The sequence below is a fragment of the Mesoplodon mirus genome (assembly GCF_964341445.2).
Source record: "Mesoplodon mirus genome assembly, chromosome: 4".
In the NCBI taxonomy this organism is placed as follows: Eukaryota; Metazoa; Chordata; class Mammalia; order Artiodactyla; family Ziphiidae; genus Mesoplodon; species Mesoplodon mirus.
In genome coordinates this window covers 177873898-177898660 of record NC_138979.1, presented here as the reverse complement: position 1 = coordinate 177898660, position 24763 = coordinate 177873898, and the positions used below count along the sequence as shown (strand labels likewise).

At 37.2% G+C, this 24763-nt stretch overlaps 1 protein-coding gene across 4 annotated transcripts in view; it reads right to left on the bottom strand.

Annotated features, from left to right (window-relative positions):
- The window catches only part of UNC79 (unc-79 homolog, NALCN channel complex subunit), a gene marked incomplete at its 3' end in the record, with an annotated part of 213226 nt that extends 190498 nt beyond the window's left edge, over positions 1–22728 (bottom strand). For 3 of the 4 annotated variants that reach the window (XM_082619521.1, XM_082619522.1, XM_082619523.1), the window contains exons 1-5: positions 22424–22728; positions 18558–18728; positions 9799–9891; positions 3074–3129; positions 2269–2398 (exon numbers count right to left, since the gene is read on the bottom strand). In XM_082619521.1, the coding sequence (XP_082475647.1) occupies positions 2269–2398; positions 3074–3129; positions 9799–9891; positions 18558–18728; positions 22424–22670 (697 nt within the window). In that variant the 5' untranslated portion in view covers positions 22671–22728. Of the gene's footprint in view, positions 1–2268; positions 2399–3073; positions 3130–9798; positions 9892–18557; positions 18754–22423 lie in introns of those variants that run through there. The other variant, XM_082619524.1, reaches the window with a different exon arrangement.
- Between the last annotated feature and the right edge of the window lie 2035 nt (positions 22729–24763).

Sequence of the window (24763 nt, the reverse complement as noted above, 5' to 3'; positions counted from 1 at the left end):
GATTAATTTTTTTCCATGATCCCTTGTTTCCTGCACAAAACACGATGGTCGACTAGCGTGGGAGTTCCAAGAGAGCTGTTTCCCAGGGCCTTGGATAGAGGCTGGCAGGTAGCAGACACATAATGACACACTGAAAGGATGGAAGTGTGTGGAGGTATGAGTACAAGAATGGACTGGAGAACGAATGCCTTTAGACAGAGACATCTTGTTCAGATAAGCCAAGAGAAGATGAGAGTGTCTCTTCTGATCTCAGTAAGCATAGGCTGAGCTATTCTGAGGAGACAGGTTTAGCTGGCTCTTCCAAGAGGGTATGGTCACGGGGGTAAATGGAAGTGGCTGTCAGTTTGCCAGGCTTCTCAGATGCTCTGAACAGGCAAATCTCATCATGTGGTTTCTCCACTTAAAACCTGTGCATGGTTTCACTTTGTTGCTAGGATAAAATCCACACTCTTTCACAGGCCCTGTCAGACTTTCTGCTTCTCTCTGGCTTTTCTCCTCCTGTCCCTCCACTATCTGGCTGCATATGACTTTTTCCAGTTCCTAAATACGATCATGCTATCTTCGGCCTCCAAGTCTGAACCCATGCAGTTCCTTCTGCCTCAAACTCACATTTTAGCCATTCATGATTCATTCCCCTTATGACTCTATCTATCGTGCGTATATCTTTCAGGCATCAGCTTACATGTCACACACTTGAGGACTTTCCTTGACAACTTAACCCTCCCCAGATTTGCCCACCATCAGGGTGAGTTCAAAGGCCCTTCCTGTGTGTTCCCACAGCTCTCTGTATTTTGCTCTACCTTAGTGCTTATTACACTGTCAGGTAGTTTCCTGGTCTTTCTCCCAGCTGGAATGTTCGCACCAATGTCTTAGCCTGTTTTTTTTAACACTGTATCGCCAGTGCTTAGGATAATGTCTGGCTAATAGTAGATGCCCCATAAATATTTGTTGAGGAAATGAATGAATTTCCATATCTGGACTGCATTAAGCTCCACGGGGTCTGGTTTTGTGTCAGTTCTTCTAACATCAACACAAAGTATAGTGCCTAGCACTATACTTTCTCTTTCCTACAGTACTCTTCAAATATGTATCAAATGAATAAATTTCATTTGATACTAGTTACCCATTCATACATCACATAAACGCTTATTTCAGGGATCTATTGAGAAGGGATTGGTGTCAAATATTTCCGTCATTTCGCCTTTTATTTTATTAGTGCTTCCAACTTCTTGCTTTTACACTCAAATTATCCATTCAGCAACGCTTAAACATTCTCCACTAGCAATGATATAAAACATCAATGATACCAATTTCCATTTTTTTAAATTTACCTACTATCTACCTTCATCATTTCAATTAATACTATTGTTACCACTAAGGCCAATATTATTTGTTCTGAGTTTAGAATAAGCCCACCAAGGACCATCAATACCTCTAACACTTGGCTTTAATCAGGAACATAAAACAGACACTTGAATTATGTTAAATCCCCTTTGAACCACCTCAAATCACCTTTGGAAAGATGAGTGATGCCAAGAAAAAAGTACTTTCTCAGAATATCAGTATACAACTCCACAATAACTTGAATAAAAGCTATGCCAAAATATCCATCTCTTCCATTTTCAGAAAAATATTATACAATTAAGTGGGGGGAGAGGGTAGTCAGGGGCATCAGAAACTCCATTAGCCATAGATTGCTTCTTTGATTTTATAACATATAAACATAAACTACATAAGGGTTAGTTTGTTTGGTTTTTGGTAAATATATGTCTTTACAATAAACTCAATGTTTACTTGTTGGAGATTAATTATACCAGTATTCACCAATGGTTGACTCTTCATGTCTACCTAGGCTTTCAGGGTCATTTAATTTTTATTTTGTGCCTGAACTGGTAATGTTGAAAGCACTCCAAGCCTTCTCAACAGAGCAGCATTAGCCACTTGGGATTTTGCTAAATCTGAGCCAATCTGCAGCATTACTAACTGCTCACACCTTTGCAGTGATCAGCGTTAGCAGTGTTAAGACCAGAGGCCAGATGTACAGCAAATGGGACTGGAACTTAACATGATTTGCTATGATGTCATAAAAGCTTTTGAAATTAATTTTAATTAATTCATTTTTATACCACCTATTTTCAAAAAGGATTTATGACAATGTCTAAAGGCACAGTAAATTTAATCTAGCAAGATTAAAAAATACAAGTAAGTGAGGCAAATGTGGCACAGAAGAAATAAAGATGGGGCATCACAGAGCTATTCTAATCTTACCTGTGTACTGTAAGCCCCTGTACTCGCTTATTGCCCCAGGAGGTTTTAAATTGGGCCAGAAATGGAACAGCATTTGCACAGCTGGAGGTTTCACCTGTGAAGGCCCATAGGCTATCACATACAAAAGATCCTAAAGGAGACAAGAAACATATTTTCACTAGCATCATCAAATAAAAATAAAGGTAGCTCATTCAATATTACCAAAGCAGTGAAAATTCTAACGGAGAGATTGAGGTGGTTAATTTCCCTGGAATCTCATCATCCAGGTGGGCTTTGCAGATTAAATCATATTATAATTTTTTTAATTATTTTTATGGGTCCTGTAAATAAGCCCTCCAGTAGTGTTCAGATGTATACTATCTTTTAACAAATTCTTCTCTCCTCAGAATAACGTGAAAGAAAGATTTTAGAATAGCATAAAGCCAGTTTGCCAAATACTGCATTTTAAAAAACATTTCCCTAAAACATATTTCTTAAAAATTCACATCTCCTATTTGAAAGAAGAAAGTTTCCCAAGCAACATTTCAAATCAAGTAAAACTGTCACAAATATAGTATTTGCTAAATTTCAAGAATAAGATATATCCAATTACATTTTCTGTCAAACCACTGTGTTCTTCAAGTATCGTTTCTGCTCTAAATGGTAAATCATTAACCAGTAAGGAAAGGATTATAACTTCTACCATACCAAAATAATAAGACATCAATAAATTTGATCTAAACAATAGTTTTAATATGCAAACAATTTTTACTACATTATACAAATTGAACTTGTGACTATGAGTTTAATGTGGACCCAAACTTACTTTCCAGACTTCTTGTTTATATTTCATGAGGCATTCCAATAATTGACAATGATATACTGTAAGGAAGAAAATATAATTTGAACATGAAATGTAAATACCAGACAAAAGATCCTTTAAAATAAACTATATTAGTCTAAATTATATTAGACTTTTCACTCTAATCATTAAATTAGAAATTACTTATTTTCATATATTCATGCCTTTCAAAAATCATATAAGCCCTTGACTTTATCAAGCTTTATTCCAAGATCCTTGAGAAGTATTTTATTCATCTTAACAAAGGAAACATTAAGAAAACTCCCTAGTAATCATACTTTTATAACATAAACTTATATCAATGTAATCAAGAACTACATGGGGAAAAAATAGCCTAATAGGATCATAATAAAAGCTTACATTTATTGAGCATTCATTATGTGCCAGGTACTGAGCTAAGAGCTTTATGTGTTATGTATCTCATAACCACCATGTTGCAGTTAAAAAAGTGAGGTTTAGTTTCCTACCTTGCCCAAGGTTGGACAGATAGCAAGTGACAGACTGATGGATTAGAATGGCAATCTTTTATCACCAACTCCGTCTTGTTGAGGAGTCCTTAAAAGCTATACAACAGCAATCTTCTTTGATTTGCCTGTTTACTTGAGGAATAAAGATACTTTCACCCTAGTTAGATACCCGTTGTATACCTTCCCTAATCTACCTGCCAACCCTATCATGGCACTGAAGCAGGTCTCCCTTTACTCACCGATGACCTCCATGTCGTTCAATTCTATGGACATTTATCAGTCTGCCTCCCACTTGACTTTCAGCAACATTTAGTACTGATGACCACCCTCTTTCCTTGACTTCATGACTGACCCTCTCCTGTTACCTGTGGCAGACACTGTTGTTGCTACTCAACTGCTATCAACAACCCTTTCCTCCTTGTTCAGTTCCCAGTACACAGACTGCCAAGCAAGACAATTTCCCAGATTCTGTTGCAGCTAGGGGTGGCCATGTGACTCAGTGTTGGCCAGCAAGACCTAAGAATGAATCTGCTGAGGAGCTTCTGAGACTCATTTTTCCTCTTTGACAGAAGGAAAGAGGCACACCAGGAGACCTTTCTCTGATTACCCTAACTGATCCTGTTTTTGATAGGATTTGATAGGATATCTTTTTGAAACCTGTTTTCAGATGTAGTTATGTAAGAATACAATAACCTCCACTGTGGCATATCTTGCAAACATGAGGAGAAGTTCAAGAGAAACACAAAGATGGCATCTCAGGCCCTGATACTGCAGAGCTATCTCCAAGACTTCTTCTTCCACTGGGCCAGTATCTGTTGGAGTTCCTGAAGGCCTGGTCATAAGTCAAATCCACTTTTCATTCTGTGCTCTCTTGTAAGCAATGTCACACTCATATACAGCAATATCTCAGAGATATTGCAGGTTCCATTCCAGATCACAGCAAGAAAGCAAATACTGCAATAACGCGAATCATACAAATTTTTTGGTTTCTCCATGAATATAACAGTTATGTTTGCACTATACAAACATTAAGTATATTAATGCATACTTTATATAAACATAAAGTATATATTAAGTAGTCTGTTAAGTGTGCAATAGCAATATATCTTAAAAACCAATGTACACACCTCATTTTTCAAATATTTCATTGCTAAAAAATGCTAACCATTGTCTGACAATGCAGGGTTGCCACAAAACTTCAATTTGTAAAAAGCACAGTATCTGTGAAGCACAGTAGAGCAAAGTGCACTAAAAGGAGGTATGCCTGTACAACTTCAGGTACCCTCTATATGCAATTCAGTGAATAGCACTGGACACTTACATGAGGGCTCAAAGTTCATTACTTGTAGCTCAGAACTCAGTTCTGAGTTCATAATACAACTTCCTAATTACTATTACCTCTTTATTCTGAAGAAACATGATTTATTTGCAATTTTGTGTTTTGGATATGTATAACTATTACTGAGGTTATGTGTGATTTTTTTCCACAGTTTTATTAAGATATAATTGACATATGACATTGTATTCGTCTAAGGTATATCATCTCCTCTCAAATGTCTCAAAGACACTTCTAACATAACATGTCCAAAGTAGACCTTATGATCTTCCCTTAGAAACCTGGTCTTTCTCTTCCAGTGTCTCTTTTTGCAGTGAATGGAACCACCATGCACCCAGTTCAGAAGCCAGAATGCAACCATATCCGATACATCACCACACCCTATCAATTTTACTTCCTAAATAGCCCTCGGATGTATCCACTTTTCTCGGCCTCAATCAACCCTGACTTTTACATGCCTAGACAAATGCAATGGCCTCCTCATGGGTCAATCTGTATCCACTCCAGCTCCTTCTTAATCCATGCTCAACTGCAGCTCGGGTGACACACACACCACCACTCAGCACACTGCAGCACTTTTCCATTAGACTTGGGATAAACACAGGACTCCCAGAGCCCACGACATCCTGCAGACTTCTGGCCTGCAGAAGTCTACAGTCTCATCTCACACCAGGCAGCCCTCACTCTGAGCTCCAGCTACAATGACCCTTCAGTCCCACCGGCTTGCCAGGCTCCCTTCTGACATATGAGATTCCTCTGCCTGGAAACCTCCACTCCCTGATAGGGCTTGTTAATGCTACTCATCCATCAGTCCTCAAACCAAAGGTTATATTCCCAGAAAAGCCCTCCCTGACCTCTTCAATAAAAGAAAAATCCCCTTTTATAGGGTCTCATCATAGCACAATGTACATCTTTTGAAGAATTTGTCACAATTGAAACTGGGCATTTGCTGTTACAATTATTTGATTAATGTCTTCTCCTTCCACCACACGATAAGCTTTATGAAGAGAGGAAAGGGATCGGTTCTATTTTACTAATTATGGTGTTCCCAGTGCCTGGCACATAGCAGATACTCAGTAACTGTTTGTTGAGTATATAAATGGTCCTCTAGACTTGGAATTTTGTGAAGCCATGACTGAGTTCTCAAGCGCAGATGCTCCGGGGTACTTTCTCTTACACGGTGTCTGCTATTCTCCATATGTTTGCTACACGAACCTTGCTCAGAGGAGTGCACTGACTGCCCATGAACAGACCTAGAGAGTCCCTTTATTTAAACTGCTTCCCCTCCTCAAAAATATACAATGGAGAAAAGACAGTCTCTTCAATAAGTGGTGCTGGGAAAACTGGACAGCTACATGTAGAAGAATGAAATTAGAACACTCCCTAACACCATACACAAAAATAAACTCCAAATGGGTTAAAGACCTAAATGTAAGGCCAGACACTATAAAACTCTTAAGAGGAAAACATAGGCAGAACACTCTTTGACATAAATCGCAGCAAGAGCTTTTCTGACCCACCTCCTAGAGTAATGAAAATAAAAACAAAAATAAACTAATGGGACCTAATGAAACTTCAAAGGTTTTGCACAGCAAAGGAAACCACAGGGTTTCCCTGGTGGTGCAGTGGTTGAGAGTCCGCCTGCTGATGCAGGGGACGCGGGTTCGTGCCCCGGTCCAGGAAGATCCCACGTGCCGCGGAGCGGCTGGGCCCGTGAGCCATGGCCACTGAGCCTGCGCGTCCGGAGCCTGTGCTCCGCAACGGGAGAAGCCACAGCAGTGAGAGGCCCACGTACCGCAAAAAAAAAAAAGGAAACCACGAACAAGATGAAGAGACAACCCTCAGAATGGGAGAAAATATTTGCAAACAAAGCAACTGACAAAGGATTAATCTTCAAAATATACAAGCAGCTCATGCAGCTCAACATCAAAAAAACAAACAACCCAATCAAAAAATGGGCAGATGACCTAAATAGACATTTCTTCAAAGAAGACACACAGATGGCCAACAAACACATGAAAAGATGCTCAACACCACTAATTACTAGAGAGTGCAAATCAAAACTACAATGAGGTATCACCTCACACCGGTCAGAATGGCCATCATCAAAAAATCTACAAACAGTAAATGCTGGAGAGGGTGTGGAGAAAAGGAAACCCCCTTACACTGTTGGTGGGAATGTAAATTGATACAGACACTATGGAGAACAGTATGGAGGTTCCTTAAAAAACTAAAAATAGAACTACCATACGACCCAGCAATCCCACTACTGGGCATATACCCAGAGAAAACCATAATTCAAAAAGACACATGCACCCCAACGTTCATAGCATCACTATTTACAATAGCCAGGTCATGGACGCAACCTAAATGTCCATCAACAGAGGAACATATAAAGAAGATGTGGAACATATATACAATGGAATATCACTCAGTCGTAAAAAGGAACAAAATTGGGTGACTTACAGAGACGTGGATGGACCTAGAGAGTGTCATACAGAGTGAAGTAAGAAAGAGAAAAACAAATATTGTATATTAATACATATATTGTATATTAATACAAATATTGTACATATATGTGGAATCTAGAAAAATGGTATAGATGATCTTAATTGCCAAACAGAAATAGAGACACAGATGTAGAGAACAAATGGATACCAAGGGGGAAAGGGGTGGGGGTGGGAAGAATTGGGAGATTGGGATTGACTCATATACACTATTGATACTATGTATAAAATAGACAACTGATGGGAACATACTGTATAGAACAGGAAACTTTACTTAATGCACTGTAGTGTCCTAAATGGAGGGGATATATGTATTTGTATGGCTGACTCATTTTGGTGTGCAGTAGTAGAAGCTAACACAACACTGCAAAGCAACTATACTCCAACGAAAATTTAAAAATAAATAAATAAATTGCTTCCCCTCTCAGAACGCCCCATTTACCTTATCAATCAAAATTCTATCTGTATTTTAAGACCCATTCTTTGCTCAAGTGGCACAAAGCCTTTCCTGATCTTTTCAACCCATAGAGTTCTCTTCTCTGATGAATTAATACAGTCTATAGTATTTATTTGGTAATTTTTACATACTACTTTACATTATAAATTAATAACTTATGTAAACATGCCTAATCTTCCCAATGAGACATAAGCTCCATAGCAAGCATCATATCTTACATTTCAGGGTGGTTTTCACAATGCCTAGCACGGAGCCATGTACACAGGAGTTACGCAATGAATTCCTGGTGCCTGAGCAAGAACCCTGCTCCATCCTTGATACACAATCAGCTACAAGGACCAGGCTGCCACTTGCTGTCTCCCCCAGTAAAAGTTCAAAGGATAATGATGCCCTACCCGCTTGATCTCAGAGAGTCCCCTGGTGGATAGCACCTCATTTCTTATGTTTCCCCCATTACAAGATTAATTTGGGGTTCCAAATGTCATTCTTAGTACAGAATAGCTGGCTATACACGTTCCCCCATGAACAGATGAAGATACAGATTAAGAAATAACAGAACTATTTGATCACAGTGATTTCCCAATGAAACGTTCAACTCCAAGAAGATGATGGCAGATTGTAGAGATCCGTGTTGCCATTTACTGAGCAGTGCTTATGATGTGTCAAATCACTATGCTAAGGAAGCACTTCACACACACTTAAGGCATTAAATCCTCACAACAACATTTGAAGGTACTACAGGAAGATTTCCCATTTTATAGATGAGGGAACTTGGTCTTAGGGGAGTTAAAGAACTTGCTCAAGGTTAAGCTACCTGGCAATCTGTGCTGAGCTCAGATATGAACCCACAGACCCTTAACCTCAAAGCACACGATTCTACCCAACCTGCTCTACTGCCTCCCAACTTCGAAATTAGGACCAAACCCTGAGAATGAGACTGTAATTAACTAACTAGATTCTGTGTGAAGGGGTTTTTCTCAGGACATAAAATCCAATAAATATAAATGACATTATGAGGATCCTTTAAGCCAGAATGAGACACGAGGTATAACTTCCCAAAAAATATACATTTTAATTAAATGCACATAATAATCATAAGGAATTTCATATTTAAAGGATGATACTCCAGGCTAAGAAGCATTAAGATTTTAAATGAAAAAATAATTGTTTTCCTTCTGCTGAGTCAAAAACTCAATGATTATTCATTATGTAATTAAGCAGAAGGCTGAAAACAGGGCCACCAAATTTGTTTACTTTCCAAATGAAAATAAAAACTGAGTTCCTATCTTAGCATGTGACTCCACCAGTCAGACCCCTTTTAGGTCAGTTTCCCAAAGTTCATCTGCAATTACACTGATGAATGGAAATCCAACAGAATATATCAGATTAAATCTGTCCCACATTACTAGAAATCAAAGAAACACAGATCAAAATGACATATTACTTTTTATCTGTCCATCTCTATACAAATGTTATAATAACATTCAATGACAGGTTACATGTACATTCACGTATAATTAGTGGAAATGTAACAAACGATTTATGTGCAAGGATATTCATGCGGTATTAGAGTAGCGAATTCACAAAATAGTCCCAGTGGTTATCTTTAGTTGTTAGAATTGCCAGTGACTTTTATATTTCTAATTTAATTATTTCTATATATTTATATTCAAGCAATTTCCAGTCAGTGTTCTAAAATTGTGTTCTCAGACATTCTAAAAATATCACTAGTCAGCAAGATTACTGCTAATAGCAAGAGGCAAAGGAAATTTATTTCAAGTTGAAAGTCTGTTTCCTAACACATCTCCAGTTTCTATTTACCAAGAGAAGTTCTTCTCACATGAGAATTTCTAGCTTGCTTATTTGATGTCTTATTTAATTATTGGTTTGGAATTACTGAAGCCATCCAAATTTCTACTTACCTGGATTGGATGTGTACTGCATTGCAATCATTAGCATGGATGATGCGGAGAGATTAACGTGGGCAGGAACACCTTCTCTCCTTGAGGAGCCCACTGAAACCAAAATTTTTTTGATTAGACACCATTTATTTATATATATATATATTTATATATTTGTACATTTATATTTTGTTGCTACTTTGCATAGAGCATGAGAGCTGAGAAGAAACTTGAAAAAAAATCAATAGAAGTTTTGCATAAATAAAACCACAAAATTTGTCCTAGCCTACAAACGCTACAGTAGTCATTATCATAGGCACATTTAGGGAGAATCTTCAAGGAGCACGAGTAATGCCAGAAGGTAATGTAATCGTTTTATCAGAATTGTACTTAAATGTGATCTCTGTTTCCAAGGTGTTTATATCTAGGTAGAAAAGAAAGAGAAAACAGAATCCTCCATGTACCCAAATATAAGGCATGTTGAAGGTTATCCAAGTAAGAAGGTAAAAATAAAACGTTTTTGAACACGACTTGAATGTATTAGCTGTAAGAGATGCAAATGAAAGAGTCTACTTTTAATGGGTACCATATGCATTTAGTTATATCAATTTTAAAATTATTTTCAACTCTCACCTATCATTAAACAACTTTATTCAAACCTTCACATGTAACTTCATCATCAGCATCTTAATCACCATGACAATCACTTTTTTAGTTTTCCAGAGCTTACCATCTTCACATCCACCTGAGTTGATTGAAATACAGCACTTTTTGAATCTGTGAATAATGCTGTTGCTGGACATTTTATCCTATCCCGCAGTATTCAATCACAAAGCCAGTTGGTTTCTTCAAAATTCATCTTTTAGCTGTATAATTGTGATCTCCATGTGATAACCATTTACATACTGCTTTTAAGAGACATCTTTAAGTGGCTTGTTTAGGATGACATCCAATACTGTATTAACTTTCTTTCTCTTTCTTTTTTAATAGAGGGTATCAGGTAACCTCTATAAGCATCCAGAACTATCATTGATGGAGGTCATTCAGGGTAATATGTTGTCCCCAGAGTACTTTATTATTCTAAACACAGTAACTGAGAAAGGGCCCACAATACTTTACAAGGACTCAAATATAAAATGAATTCCTTTTCTCAGGATAATTGCAGGAATAGCAGAAACCTCTCCTTAGATCTGGGCTCCTGTAGCAAATTGTCAAGAAAGCATGAACAGAACAGTAAACAGTGAGTATAACACCCTCAATAAGTCTCAATTTCCAACACATACTGCAGAAGACCATCAACACAGACAACAAGAAAAAAGCAGATAACCCTAAAATCTGCTTTATTTTAAAGTATTAAAGTGCAATGTGTGAGAATAGTATCTCACCTACAACCAACAAGAATAAGGCAACTTATAATAAAACACAGGTATAAAAGAATCATTAAAGCACTAATAAAAGGTTTGTTGAATAGTAAAGTAGAGAAGACAAAAAAAATTTAACATGATTCTTCTTTTTAACATAAAAAACTGAGCACCACAATGGACAGTGGCCTTTACAATAGCTTTACAGAAATAAACAAACAAATAAAACAGATCTATAATTAAGTTCCATTTACCTGAGTTTGCTTTTATTAGTAACTTACTGCTGGGCTGCTGCTAACCCACTAAGCAGGTGATATTCAGGTACATAAATTAGTTTGGTTATACAATATAAATAAGAATTAGTTATTATACAAAGATGTGAGGATCAGCTCACTGTTCTTAGATGTTAAAGCTGATTAATCAAATATGATTAATCAAGGAAAAAAATCTTTGTGCCAAATCCTAAAGAACAAGATTCAGTTTCTCTCAGAGTTTAGACGGGAGGTGGTTCAAATTCAGCTTCCAGGGCCCCATACCTAGAGAGTCTAACTCAATCAGTTTGGAAGCAGGAAAGCTACATGTTTAATAAGGACATCAAGTGATTCTGACCAAGTGGGCCTTGGAGCTGCATTTGAGAAGTACTACTACAGGAATGAGAACAAGAAAGGAAATACTCAGTAAGGTGTCCAAGTGTGGGAGGAATAATTGCATGCCCTTGTGTTCCTTCTTTAAGGGGGAGAAAAGCAAAAGAAAGTGTAGTCTTTGACATACACAAGGAAAAATAATTATATGTATACTATATCCATTCCTTTTGGGACAAGTGTTTTGACCTTTGTTTAAACTCATTTCAAACTTTTAAAATATAAGTGTTTCTAAAAAATGAAAACTACTTATTAAGGTAGGCTGAGAAGCACTGTGCCTGGAGGCCTTTAAAAATGGGAGAGATGGGACTTCCCTGGTGGTCCAGTGGGTGGGACTCCGCGTGCCCAGTGCAGGGGGCCCGAGTTTGATCCCTGGTTGGGGAACTGGATCCCGCATGCATGCCACAGCTAGGAGTTCATATGCTGCAACTAAAAGATCCCGTGTGCTGCAGCTAAGACCCGGTGCAGCCAAAATAAATAAATAAATAAATACTAAAAAAAAAAAATGGGAGAGATGCCCAAATGTCTCAGATGATTTAGATGAAGTTTATTTGGAGAACAGGACAAATGGCTCGGTGACCTCTGAATGTCCCCCCTACCCCTACAAATCTACTCTCTCCCTCAAGGATGGTCAGCCACAAAGCCAAGAGTGCTCCCGTGGCTCCAGCCCTCAGAAACTGGCTCCAATATTTCTATAAACAGACAGTGCCTTGCAATTTCATAGCTTTCTAACAGACTGAACAAAATCACCACAATTCTAATTTAATAAACATGCAGAGGCACACATCATTTATTGAATCTTGTTAAAAAGGCACAAGCCAAACAGATGTGCAGCTTGTCCCCATGAGGGTGTCTAAGGTCAAAGCTACATACGATGGAAGGAAGCAGAGAAGTAATAAAAATAAGAAAATTTTACACTTAATGTTGTGCTCAGAAAATACAATTAAGTTTTAAGACCTATTCTCTGATCTTCCTGGCACCACCAAAATAATCATTACCACCATCCCCTCCTTCTATGAACAATAACAATTTCTTAATCTGTTTCTGCATTTTGTAATTCCTAACGTGTTATCATGTATAGCTCTTATATGATTCTCATTTTTTAAAAAAAAGTATATGGGAAAAGCCATCTTATAAAAGGGAAACCAAATTTTGCATGTGAACACCAACCTAATTATTAGCACTACAGCCTAAGTCACTTGACTTCACAGCTAATGTGCTAGTCACTTATTTATTCACAGAGTATTTTTTTTTCAGTATCCAGACATTGTTCTAGGCCCTTGAGACACAGCCATAAATAAGATAGGCAAGTCTTTGTCTTTATGAAGCTTAAATGCTAGAAATGTGCTATCCAATATAGTAGCCACATGTGCTTAAATTTAAACTAATTAAAAGTAAATTAAATTAAAAATTCAGTTCCTCTCTCTCACTAGATACATTTTCAAGTGCTCAGTTGTCACATGTGGCTAGCGGCTATTCTATCGGATGGCACAGAATTTTCTATAACATTTCCATCATTGCAGAAAGTTCTGTGGACAGCACTATTCCAGAGGAACGGGCAAACAAATACCTGTGAAGAAATATAAAGCAGGGCAAGCGAATACGTAGAAAGCAATGGAAGGTCCTATTTTAGCTTGAGAGTAAAGAAGGGCCTCTGGGAAGACTATGAGACTTGAGCTGAGACCTGAAGGGAGTGAGGAAGCAAATCATGTGACCATTTGCACAAAGGGCTTTTGACACAAAGGAAAAGCAAAAGCTTGGTGCCTTTATGAAACTGCAGAAAGGCCAATATGGACAGAGCAGAGTGAACATTAGCAGACACAAGTGATGAAGTAGTAAGATAAGCAGGGCCCACATCACAAGGCAGAGGGCCTTGTGGGCCACAGAAGGGTGTTGAATTTGATTTGTAGGAGTGATGGAAGGCTATTACACGTTTTTTAAGAGGGAAGTGACATGATCTGACTCACATGTTTGGAGGATAGCTCTGGCTTTTTGGTGGAGAGCAGGCTGTAGGAGGGCTAAGAGTAGAAGCATGGAGACCAGCTCAGAAGCTATTGGTCTGGTCCAGATGACAGACAGTGGTAAGAAGTGGTCTGAATTGAAATATATTTAAATAAACCCCTCTAGCCTTATACCTTTTTAAGGGGTAAAGGTGAGAGAATCACCTGGGAAGAAGAAAAACATTCTGATGCCAGTTCTACCATATGACAGGAACATTTCCTGTGCTGCCTGGATTAGCAAGTGGCCTCTGTTTGTGTAAGCAGAGGTAACTGTGTTCCATGAGATAGGGTTTGAGCATAAGATACCTGTGCTGTCAGAAGGTCATATCAGTTCAACATAAAGGGAGGGCTAAGACACCATGAACTGGAAGTCTATGTAGCATTAAAATATGTGCAGATTGGTAGATTAATAAAAAGTCATAGAGACAGGATTGCCCATCAACACTGCAGAGGTGTTCTGTCAGGTTCTATGAGATCAAAACCTGACATAACAATTACTGTTATAGGGCTTCCCTGGTGGCGCAGTGGTTGAGAGTCCGCCTGCCGATGCAGGGGACACGGGTTCGTGCCCTGGTCCAGGAGGATCCCACATGCCGCGGAGCGGCTGGGCCCGTGAGTCATGGCCCCTGGGCCTGCACGTCCGGAGCCTGTGCTCCGCGATGGGAGAGGCCACAGCAGTGAGAGGCCCGCGTACCGCGAAAAAAAAAAAAAGAATTAAGGTGAAACAATTACTGTTATTATACAACACACTCTAGGGGAAAAAAATCCCAAGCCTCAGCAGATGGCCTGTTATTATTTCAAGCAATATTTAAGATGATAAAATTTCAGGACAACATGTGATTTTGAGCAGAATATTGGAATTAGTTGCAATGGGATTTGACATGTCTGTTATTTGACTGAGTGTTATACATTGGTATAACATCAGACAATATTCAAAGGTCATTCCCATATGTTATGTCATGGTCTTCACAACAAACATTGTGATGTAGACAAGTGAGGTTATGATTATTCACAAATTTACAGCTAAAGAAACTAAAGTTTGATAAGGTTGAGAGATTCAGCCTACAATTCAGCCCTTCTGGATTCCTATTCCAAAACATTTCCCACAATTCAATAATAAAGCTCTTAAAGTATAGTAAGATTTACTTTATAAAAACAATCATTAGCTAATAAAACAGATTTTATATATAAAAGATTATTTAAATACCATCAATATCGTGTTGGTATTTTACTGTCTTTTTTCTATTACCTTTACTTATTAGTGTTTGGAAGATCATAGAACATAACACACATCCTCTGTAGTAGCAATAGAACAAAAAAATGATTCAGGGCCAATGGTTTGGAAGCAGACCTTCAATTACATCATACAATTGCTTTTAATTCAATGCAAAGATCTAAATGAACCTCTTTTTTTTACCTGAGGATGAATGATTTTTGAGGAAATTTAAGTTGGAAAAGAAACTAGATGAGACTGCACAGTTCAGGATACCAAGATACCACTAGAAGGCTCTTTCACTGATCTAATTGTTCAGCTTTACTATTCACTTTAAAATAATGTATCCTACATCACATAATGTTCATTTGGGACCCGCTTTTTCTTTTCTCTGCCAAAATATCATCTTCCCAACATCCATATTTCAATTTGGTCCACAAATCACAGAACCTTTGTGGAAAGAGAGGTTTCCATGGTGAAATGCAAATGACTTTTTCAATTCTTAGTAACTCCTTTAATATATATATATATATATATATATATATATATATATAAACAAAGCCTATTGCACACATGTGGAATAAAAACAAGTGTATCTTAATATATACACAAGGAAGGAAAGAGTTAACAAGAAAAGGTTATGTCAAAGGAAATTTTTATAATAAATTGCAGTTTGCTCTGCAGCACCTCAGAGGAGTTATTTAAAATAAAAGCACAGTACTTGGTTTAATGACAAAAATGACATAAAAGACATAACTGATATACATGCAGGGCTCTTAAACTGAAGGAGCTGCAATACTTCATTAGGTCCACTTGAGAGCTCAGACTTTCATCTTCTAAGACCTTAATGATATAATCATTTAACACCTGAAAAACTGTCCATGTATTACATTTGATCTTGTGAATACCATACCAAAGAGATAAAAGCCTTTTTGTCTTAAAGACTTTATCAAGTACTCAGAAAATGCAACATCCTTCATCTCAGGCCTGAAATAAAAATATTCTCAAAAAAGTTAAATGCTCCCCTCTTGTTCTGGTCAGAATTTCTACACACTGAAACAACTTCCAAAAATAAAACCAACATGGACGCAAACAACAGACACACATTCTCACATCAAATCAGTTTGACTTGATTAATCTGGAACCCAATTCCCTCCATCTTTGGATCTATGTCCTTTGTATCTACTCTGTGAAGGAATAAGTACAAAAGAAATGCCTGAATCGTTTAACAGAATTTGGCTTGAAAGGTTAGTACCACAAATTCTTTTCAAAGATTTAAAGATGACAAAGATTGGCTACTGTTGAACTACAGGAATGGTGATGAGAAACGAGAAAGTCAGAACTAGGAGACTAAAACCAGAGCAGCAAAATAAATGAAGCAGATCAGCGATTGCATTGGAGGAAGACATGTGCCTCTTACGTAAAATAAGATTGATGTTATTTAACCTAGAATTATTAAGACAGAAATAATCTTAGAGATGGAACATTGTTTTCTAAACCTCTCCTTTACAGTAAAAAAAAAATATGGAGACAGAAATGACTTGTCCCTACCCTTTAAACGAACACCAAGGTACTCCACTAATAAGCACTAAAATTTTCACACAAGTTTTGTAAACTCAGCTTACTATTTTGTTCTCCTTAGTTGCCAAGTTCACACATTTAAATAAGTAAGGATTCCAATGTGACTACAAGGCATGTTTTGGGGTCTGTTTCTAATTAAGCAGAAATTAATAATCAAGGGTGAAGAAACAATTTTCCAGCTGTCACATGCTCGTTTGCTCTTTATAACTTTAAGGGCCTGAAATATGCACTACATCTCCCAAAATTATTAACTTATTTCTAAGAAGGAAGGATACAGTAAATTTACACTCATTATTAGAAAGATACAGCCTCACCTGCTATTCTTAAAAGAAAAAAAAAGTCTATGCCTAAGTTTAACAGTTAACATACTTATTAAAAAAAAATACAGGGGGTCTTCCCTGGTGGCGCAGTGGTTGAGAGTCATGGGTTCGCGCCACGGTCCGGGAAGGTCCCACATGCCGCGGAGCAGCTAGGCCCGTGAGCCATGGCCGCTGAGCCTGCGCGTCCGGAGCCTGTGCTCCGCAACGGGAGAGGCCACAACAGTGAGAGGCCCGCCTACCGCGAAAAAAAAATAAATAAATACAACTATGCAATCCTAAGGCTGTATCCATAAGCAAGTACTTGTCAATAAGGATACACAGAACCAAAAAAGAGAACAATCAAATATTCTATTACTTGAACAGTATAATCAGTCTGCTAATTTTCTAAATAGCTATATAATTTAGGCAGAAGTCAGACTCTTTGTTTAAAAGACATGAAAATTACAATTCCATAGCTAAAATTAAACTCAATTGTAAAATAAGTAAATGTGGCTCTAAGGTACATATGTTTACCAATTGTAATTACAAAGCAACAACTTTAATAAGATCATAAAAGTACAAAACAGTGAAAAATGATCTCTAGGAATTGAATGTGACCAACACAGGCATTATTATAGAGCAAGAGTTGAGGGAAGGAGAGAAGTCAACTAACACTTATTGAACACTAGGCATTGTGCTAGCACTCTATCAATGTTCCAGTTAATCATCTCAATTGTCACAGCGACCTTATGAGGCAGTATTATCATTATTCTCATTTTACAGGTAAGAAACAGAAAGGTTAGGTAACTTGCCTAAGCTCACACAGCTAGCTGGTAGCAGAGCTGTGATTTGAATCTAGATATGTTTGACTCCTACACCCATAATCTTTTCAGATTATCCACTGAAACGTAAATTAATTAATCACCCATTTCTTTTAAAAAATAATTTAGCAGGATTTTGATCATAAAAAACACAACCCGACTTATTTTTTTCTCTCTGTTATCACATCTGGAAAGCCTGCAGAATTAAGTTTATAAAAGTGAAACAGAATTCAAATCAATTCCATGTTTATAAGAGTACCTTGCACATAAGTTGTAAATTTCAGCTTTTTTCAAAGTGTTTTCATAAATTTTGACTCATTTTGTCTTCACAACACCCCTGTGAGGGAAAGCTGATGATATCATCATTCTGGAGATGAGGTTTCAACTATGTCGGTCGCCCAACCTCACATCATACAGCAGATTACAGACAGAACTGAGACCACAGGAGATCTACATATCCTGATTCTATCCATTGCTCTTCCTGGCACACCCTACTTCTTTCAGATGCAAAAGATAAGAATTTCTACATCAAAGGCAACACTTTGCTCCACCCTTTTTTCTAAAGTAGCCAAAAAATACCATAATTTATATGGAGGAAATACAGACTGTGCCTTGACATGTTCTTTCTTCCTATCCAATAAGATCAAACTATGTGAATACAACAGTTCTAAGGTATAATTGTCTTTTCATTTCTTTGATGTTCACCATACTATTCATGCTGAAATAACTGAATTTAAATCAAAGCACATATATACAGCAAGTGATTCCATTATAATCTTGAAAATCTGTAGCCTAAACAGCAAAAGCAATTTCCATTCATACAACACATAAAAATAATCTAGTATTAGGTAAGACCGAACTTACATATAGCCATTGGTAGAAAAGATGTGCTGAGATATTCAATAATATCCTTGTGCAGAAACGGAGGAAAGGTAGCTAAAGTTGATATCATCGTGTAGGGCAAAGTACTCAGAATATCATCATTGAGAAAGGGGAGCAAACACGTAGTTGTATAAAATACTGACTGTCCAAGATCTACAAAACAAAATGAAGTAATCAGTCACTGAATATTTTGCCATTTAACAAAAAATGCTAATTTTACATTTTAAGTTTTTATGAACTGGTTTAAATTATAAGCAACCATCACTCCCTTCCTATCAAGAGTTCTGTAGAGTGCGTACACAGTCTTTGATGAATGATTGCATTAAGAAATATACAGGGCTTCCCTGGTGGCGCAGTGGTTGAGAGTCCGCCTGCCGATGCAGGGGACACGGGTTCGTGCGCCAGTCCGGGAAGATCCCACATGCTGCGGAGTGGCTGGGCCTGTGAGCCATGGCCGCTGAGCCTGCGCGTCCGGAGCCTGTGCTCCGCAACAGGAGAGGCCGCAACAGTGAGAGGCCCTGGTACCGCAAAAAAAAAAAAAAAAAAAAAAAAAGGAAATATACAGTTGATTCGTGAACAACACAGGTTTGAACTGTGTGGGTCCACTTATACATGGATTTTTTCTATAAATATAGTACCTGTATCTTCATTTTACAGATCTTTAAATCAACTAAGTGCGGGAAAAAGTTTGTGTTCAATTAGAGATCACAATAAGTGGAACCCAAAGAACTAGGGTTTGAGTCCTGATTTTATCCAAATTGTTTCAGCTCCCTGCCCTTAGGTGAGTCATTTATCAATTCCTTTGTTTTTGAGGCAGAGAGAGCAGCAGAGATTGCAGATTTTCAACTATATGGGGGCTCAGTGCCCCGAACTCCACAAGTTGTTCGAGGGTCAACCATATCTATGATGTGAGGTTTTCCTCAACACCGTATCCATCTTCATTAGTACTTGGTATTCATATTACTCCCTGATTTCATAAATGAAAAGCACTTTCCAAGCGATTAACGAATCTTGAAATCCTTCCAGCATTCTTACCTCTGTTACATTTTACACAAGATCACTGTGGCACAGCAATGTTAAATTATTTTCTCACGGGAATTTTTAGAAAAGTCAAGGGCAAGACTGGAAATAAAACCATGCTATTTCTGCTCCATCGACCGAACAATCTTCCTACATCTGGAGTCCTGGGCAATGAAGTGATTTGCGTCTTCCAGCACAGCGGCAGTTTCAGCACGCACCAAAGAAAGGGAGCTGTAAACTGATACTGCGTGACCCTGCACACTTAGTTATCAATGATCACAGAAGGACGTGCCAGCTAATAATAATCTTTCTACCAACATTTTTAAGTGATAGGAACAGTACCTACCTCACTTCATTAGAAGGATCGTTAGGAGGTTTAAATGAGAAAAACGTAAAGTGCTTAACATAGCACCTAATGTGTGCTCCACAAATATTAGATATTATTATGAATATTAATATTGTTACTATTATTACCTGCACAAGGAGTAAAAATAGAGGACATTCAAAAAATCATAACGATTTAGCTTTAGAATGCATGTAAACCAAACCCCATTACACTGAATATATATTTTGATGTTTCTGGATCTCCTGATATACAGGTCATCAGCCAAGACTTGACAATGAAGACTTTTTCTCATTTTCGTATCCATTATAAAAGAAAATTATTAGACTTGTTTGTCTTGTAGCAGATGCACCTTCTTTGTGCTATTTTGATGCCTAATGTTAACTCTGATTATCATTAGAATTAATATGCCACCTCAACAAGAACATCAACTGACAGCAGAGAGGATGTGGCCACACTGCCCACTGGGGAGTGAGGGTCAGTCAACCTTGGGCTCAAATTGATGAAATCGAAAATTCACAAGTGTATTCCTAAGAACTGACTGAACCTGTGCACATAAGAAACCTCAGCTGCCTTTTAGCCTAGTTACAGAACATTAGCACTGAAAGGAACCTGAAGCCCCCCCTGGAATATTTTTCAAATGAGGAGACTGAGGCCCAGAGAAGGGAAGTGATTGCCCAAGATCACCTGAGAGTTAGTAGGTGAAGCGCAACAAAAATGCAGCTCTGCTGGGTACAGTGCAAGTGCAGTGGTTCTCAAACTTGGTGTACAGAAGAATCACCCAGAGAGCTAGTTAAAAATTCAGATCCTCAGGACCCACACCTCAGTCATTCTTATTTAGAAGTTCCAGCTTGGGAACCAGAATTCCACGTTCCAAACTCCCTCCCTCGGAAAGTCTGATGTCATTCAGATCAAAACAGGGTTGTATTGGTTTTTAACCTCTAAGGGATGGTCTAGTGAGTTTTTCCTATCTTCTAAGATCTGTTATGCAGAACAAGAACACAGCCTATAGATAACAGTAAAGAGGAAGGTCACAAAATAGCTGTGGGTAAAAGAGCAAAAATACAAATAATCCCCCCTGAAATTGTCACAATTTACACATTAACTGCAGTTAGATGGGCTGTGAGATACCAAACTGAATGTTTTTATCTTAATCAAGGGGCCCTAACTCAGTGGCCCATCCCAAGACCAGGAAGGTAGTCACAAAGGAAAAGCACTGACAAGTTCACCACCATGGCAAGCTCCGGGAATATTACATTCAAAGAGTCATCTCCTTTAAGTTCTGAGCCGGGATAGGATCACAATAAAAGTGACTAGACTCAAACAGCTACAAAATTGTACAATAAGCAAACTCACAAGTTTCTACATTTTTTATACTCACTGTTATACAAAATTGTAAATATAATAAAAAACAAATTAATAATCATTATTTCATCATTTTTATAGTAGCAGATTTTTTTTTAAGTTCAGAACACATCTTACTAAATAAACCATTAAGCATTCTCTTAGGAAAGTTAGCCATAACTAAAAGACAAAATAACCTCCACCACCCACCCATTTCTGAAATTCCAATTTTTTGGACAGTGAAACTTTGGTTATCATACCTCCATGGACCAAATTATCAGTGCTTTAAAGTTAAGAGAGCTGGTGTATTAAAAGCTCAATTGCTGCAAAAGTCGTTTTTCTTACTGTATGATTTTTCATTTGATTCTCCCAAATATAATAGTGAATACTTAAGCAGTAGATATTATTGTGCTCCTTTTTATGGGTTAGAAGAATTTGGTAAGCATGCAAGATAAAGAAATTTACTAAAGACACACAGTAGAAAGAGGAAGAGTTAAGAAAAGAAGCATGCTCTCAGGCTTCTGTCCTAAAGCAACACTAAGACTGGGTAGTGTATACCATACACGGCATGCATATACTATATACGGCATATAGCACCACTATACATTGTACCACTTGGTCAACATTTTCTAATAACTATTGATTGTTAAATTTGGAAGAATTCTTAGAGATTTCTTATTATCTAACCTCCTGGGTTTAAAGACAGGAAAAATGAGTCCCAGAGAGATTCTGTGATTTGCTCCCCAAAATCACAGAATTAGTCAGTGGATATGACGTGCCCTTTAACCTCCACCTCTTACATTTTCTGGGGGGCAAGTTTTTAAAACTTAACCCCCAACTCGTAATTTCAACCAGAGTCTCCCTGATAAGCAGATCAGGGGAGAATAGGTAAGTTCCTTTTATAGTCTTCCTCCTTTCTCAAGCCCATTCCCCCCACCCATGCAGACCCACTTGGATAACATCCCTATGGCCATAAAACAGCAAAAAATGATAATAAGGGAAACACCATAATTAAGTTTCAGTGTAAGAAAGGTTTTAGCCCCACAAAGACCTTTCAAGCAATTTATTATAATAACAACAGCAGTCTCTAGCATCTATAAACATACATGTACATTTTCAAAAGTTTTGATTAAATGCTCACCATGTTGGCCATGCTGTAGTAAAGGAACTAGATCCAGGAGAGTCACCAAAGTCACGTAGAGGCCTTGATAGTCCAAAGAAGGGTAGTCTGACAAGTGAGCATCACGACTTTGCAGGCCACGTTCAGAGGGAGCATCTCGCAGGACGCTGTAAAGGAGGGAGCGAGTAACAGTAGGGTTGATGGAACTGACCTGCGGTCTTAGAGATGGGGTGAGTGGGAATGGCACAGGAAAAAGACACATGGTCATGGGCACTGTCAAATTGGAGGCATCTTGGTTTTCCTTCTTCCCTGTGCGGGACAAAATGCTGTTGGGGGGACAAAGAAAAAAAAGAGACAACAAAGACACAAAGAACAGCACATTACATTGAAATGACACTCTAAAACAAATAATAAAACACCAGATACATCCCACATAAGATGCAATTGCCACATCAGCAGCGTCTACAAATCTAGTACGGGTCGCGTAGCTTCGTGCACAGAGATACCAATAACGTAAGGCTTATGTTGTGGAAGTTGCATTGCATCTCATGTGTTATCTGGCTAGTAAGGAGCAAAAATATAAAAATGCATGTTTCAGTGCCAAACCCATGTTTTACAGTTTATTGATTTGACGAAGGCGAGGTTTCCGGAAAGGAAGAATGATGGCTTTGTCTAATGAGTTAGAGCTTTCATTGCTAATTAAAAGGAGCTTTCAAAGCAAAGGAAGTTTTCAGCAAGACTGTCTTAATCAGGTAAAGAAAAACTTGCAAAATATAGGTATGGCACTTGCAGAAACATGTTTTAGCAAAGAATAAACATGTGTGTTTATTAAGAGAGTCTTAAAAATCACATGTTTATTGCATCAAAATAATGTCTATATGTATATTATGATACTGTTTCATGACATTCTGTCAGTATCATTTGAGATAATGAAGTTTAAACAGGCATATGAATTTAGAAATAATACATATTTCTAAAATGTTAGCTAAACTACATTGGAAAAGCTATAAAATAATATAGAGTAGATGGTCCATAGCATATGTTTGTGAACTAATGATAATGGTTATTTATGTGTGTTTTTTAAATTTTGCATGTTGGGGAGGAAACATTTTATTTTATGAATACAAACAGAGGTTTATTAAATAGTTACCTTTAAAATTCTAAAGACTAAGCAAGCAGTATCTCTCATATAGCTGCACGTCATACAATAAGATCTCATATATATGTTACTGCTGCTACTTACGTTATTATTCAACAAAACTCACTAAAAACTAAAGGAAAGATAATTTACAAAGTTAAAAAAATTTTAATGGAAGTAAAAAGAAATTCTTAAAAATAAATTGGCTTTTTTTAGCACTAATTTTTAAATAAAAACCTTTTAGTAAAAGCAATAAAGCAGAAAAAGTTGCTAATTTAAAAATAGAAGAAATGACTGCTTAGCCAAATGTTTAGTTTTTTTTAATTAGGTTATACTATTTAATCATTAAGACATTATAATGGTAATATCTATACATTATACTGGTAATATCTGCTGCACTTACAAAGTGCTTTGATATAGTACACTTCGATGTTAATCAAAATAGATAACAATTTATAAATGTTTCATTACATAGAAATAATCTTATCTTACACTTATTCTATGTGCATCAAACATTACTAAGTTCTTAGTTAATGATATTACATTTACAGTTTTACAGTGGTGTGAAGAATTGGTTAGTGTCAAGCATGCTCGCTATTTCAAATTTACATTTATTTTTATTTACTCTTAGTGCAAAATATGTTACAATGTAAGAAAAATGACTACATGCTTTTTATTTTCCATGTGCCTAATTTACCTCGATTTCCTTTGTCTTCTGTTACCCAATGTCCAGGGAAAAACAATTAATAATAATAATAATAACTTCAGAATAGTTATATAATACTTCTTAGCAATAAATAACTTAAGATTTAGTGTAACTTTTTTATTTTTAAAGGGATTTAATTAACCTTTTTTGTGTGTGATGTATTTAACTTTGTAAGCTTATACTTTACAATGGGATAATATCAACATTCCAGTTACCCCTGCCTGCCTACATCTATTATAAATACCATCAGATTTTCCATCAGACTTTATACTTTCCTCATATAACTCAATTACTCCTAAAAGTACCCCCTTAAGTGTTATATTCTTGATAAACCCACTCACCAAAAATCTGTTTTAACCCTGTAGGATTTTATCCCACTGAAAATTCCCTTAAAATCACAATGGATGTAAGTCAGAAATATTATTTCCCAAACTTCAGCCCTAAATTAGCCTACTATCAGCATCCTTCCAAAATTGCAACATGTGGCTCTTATAGAAGTGGCAAAGAAAAACAATAC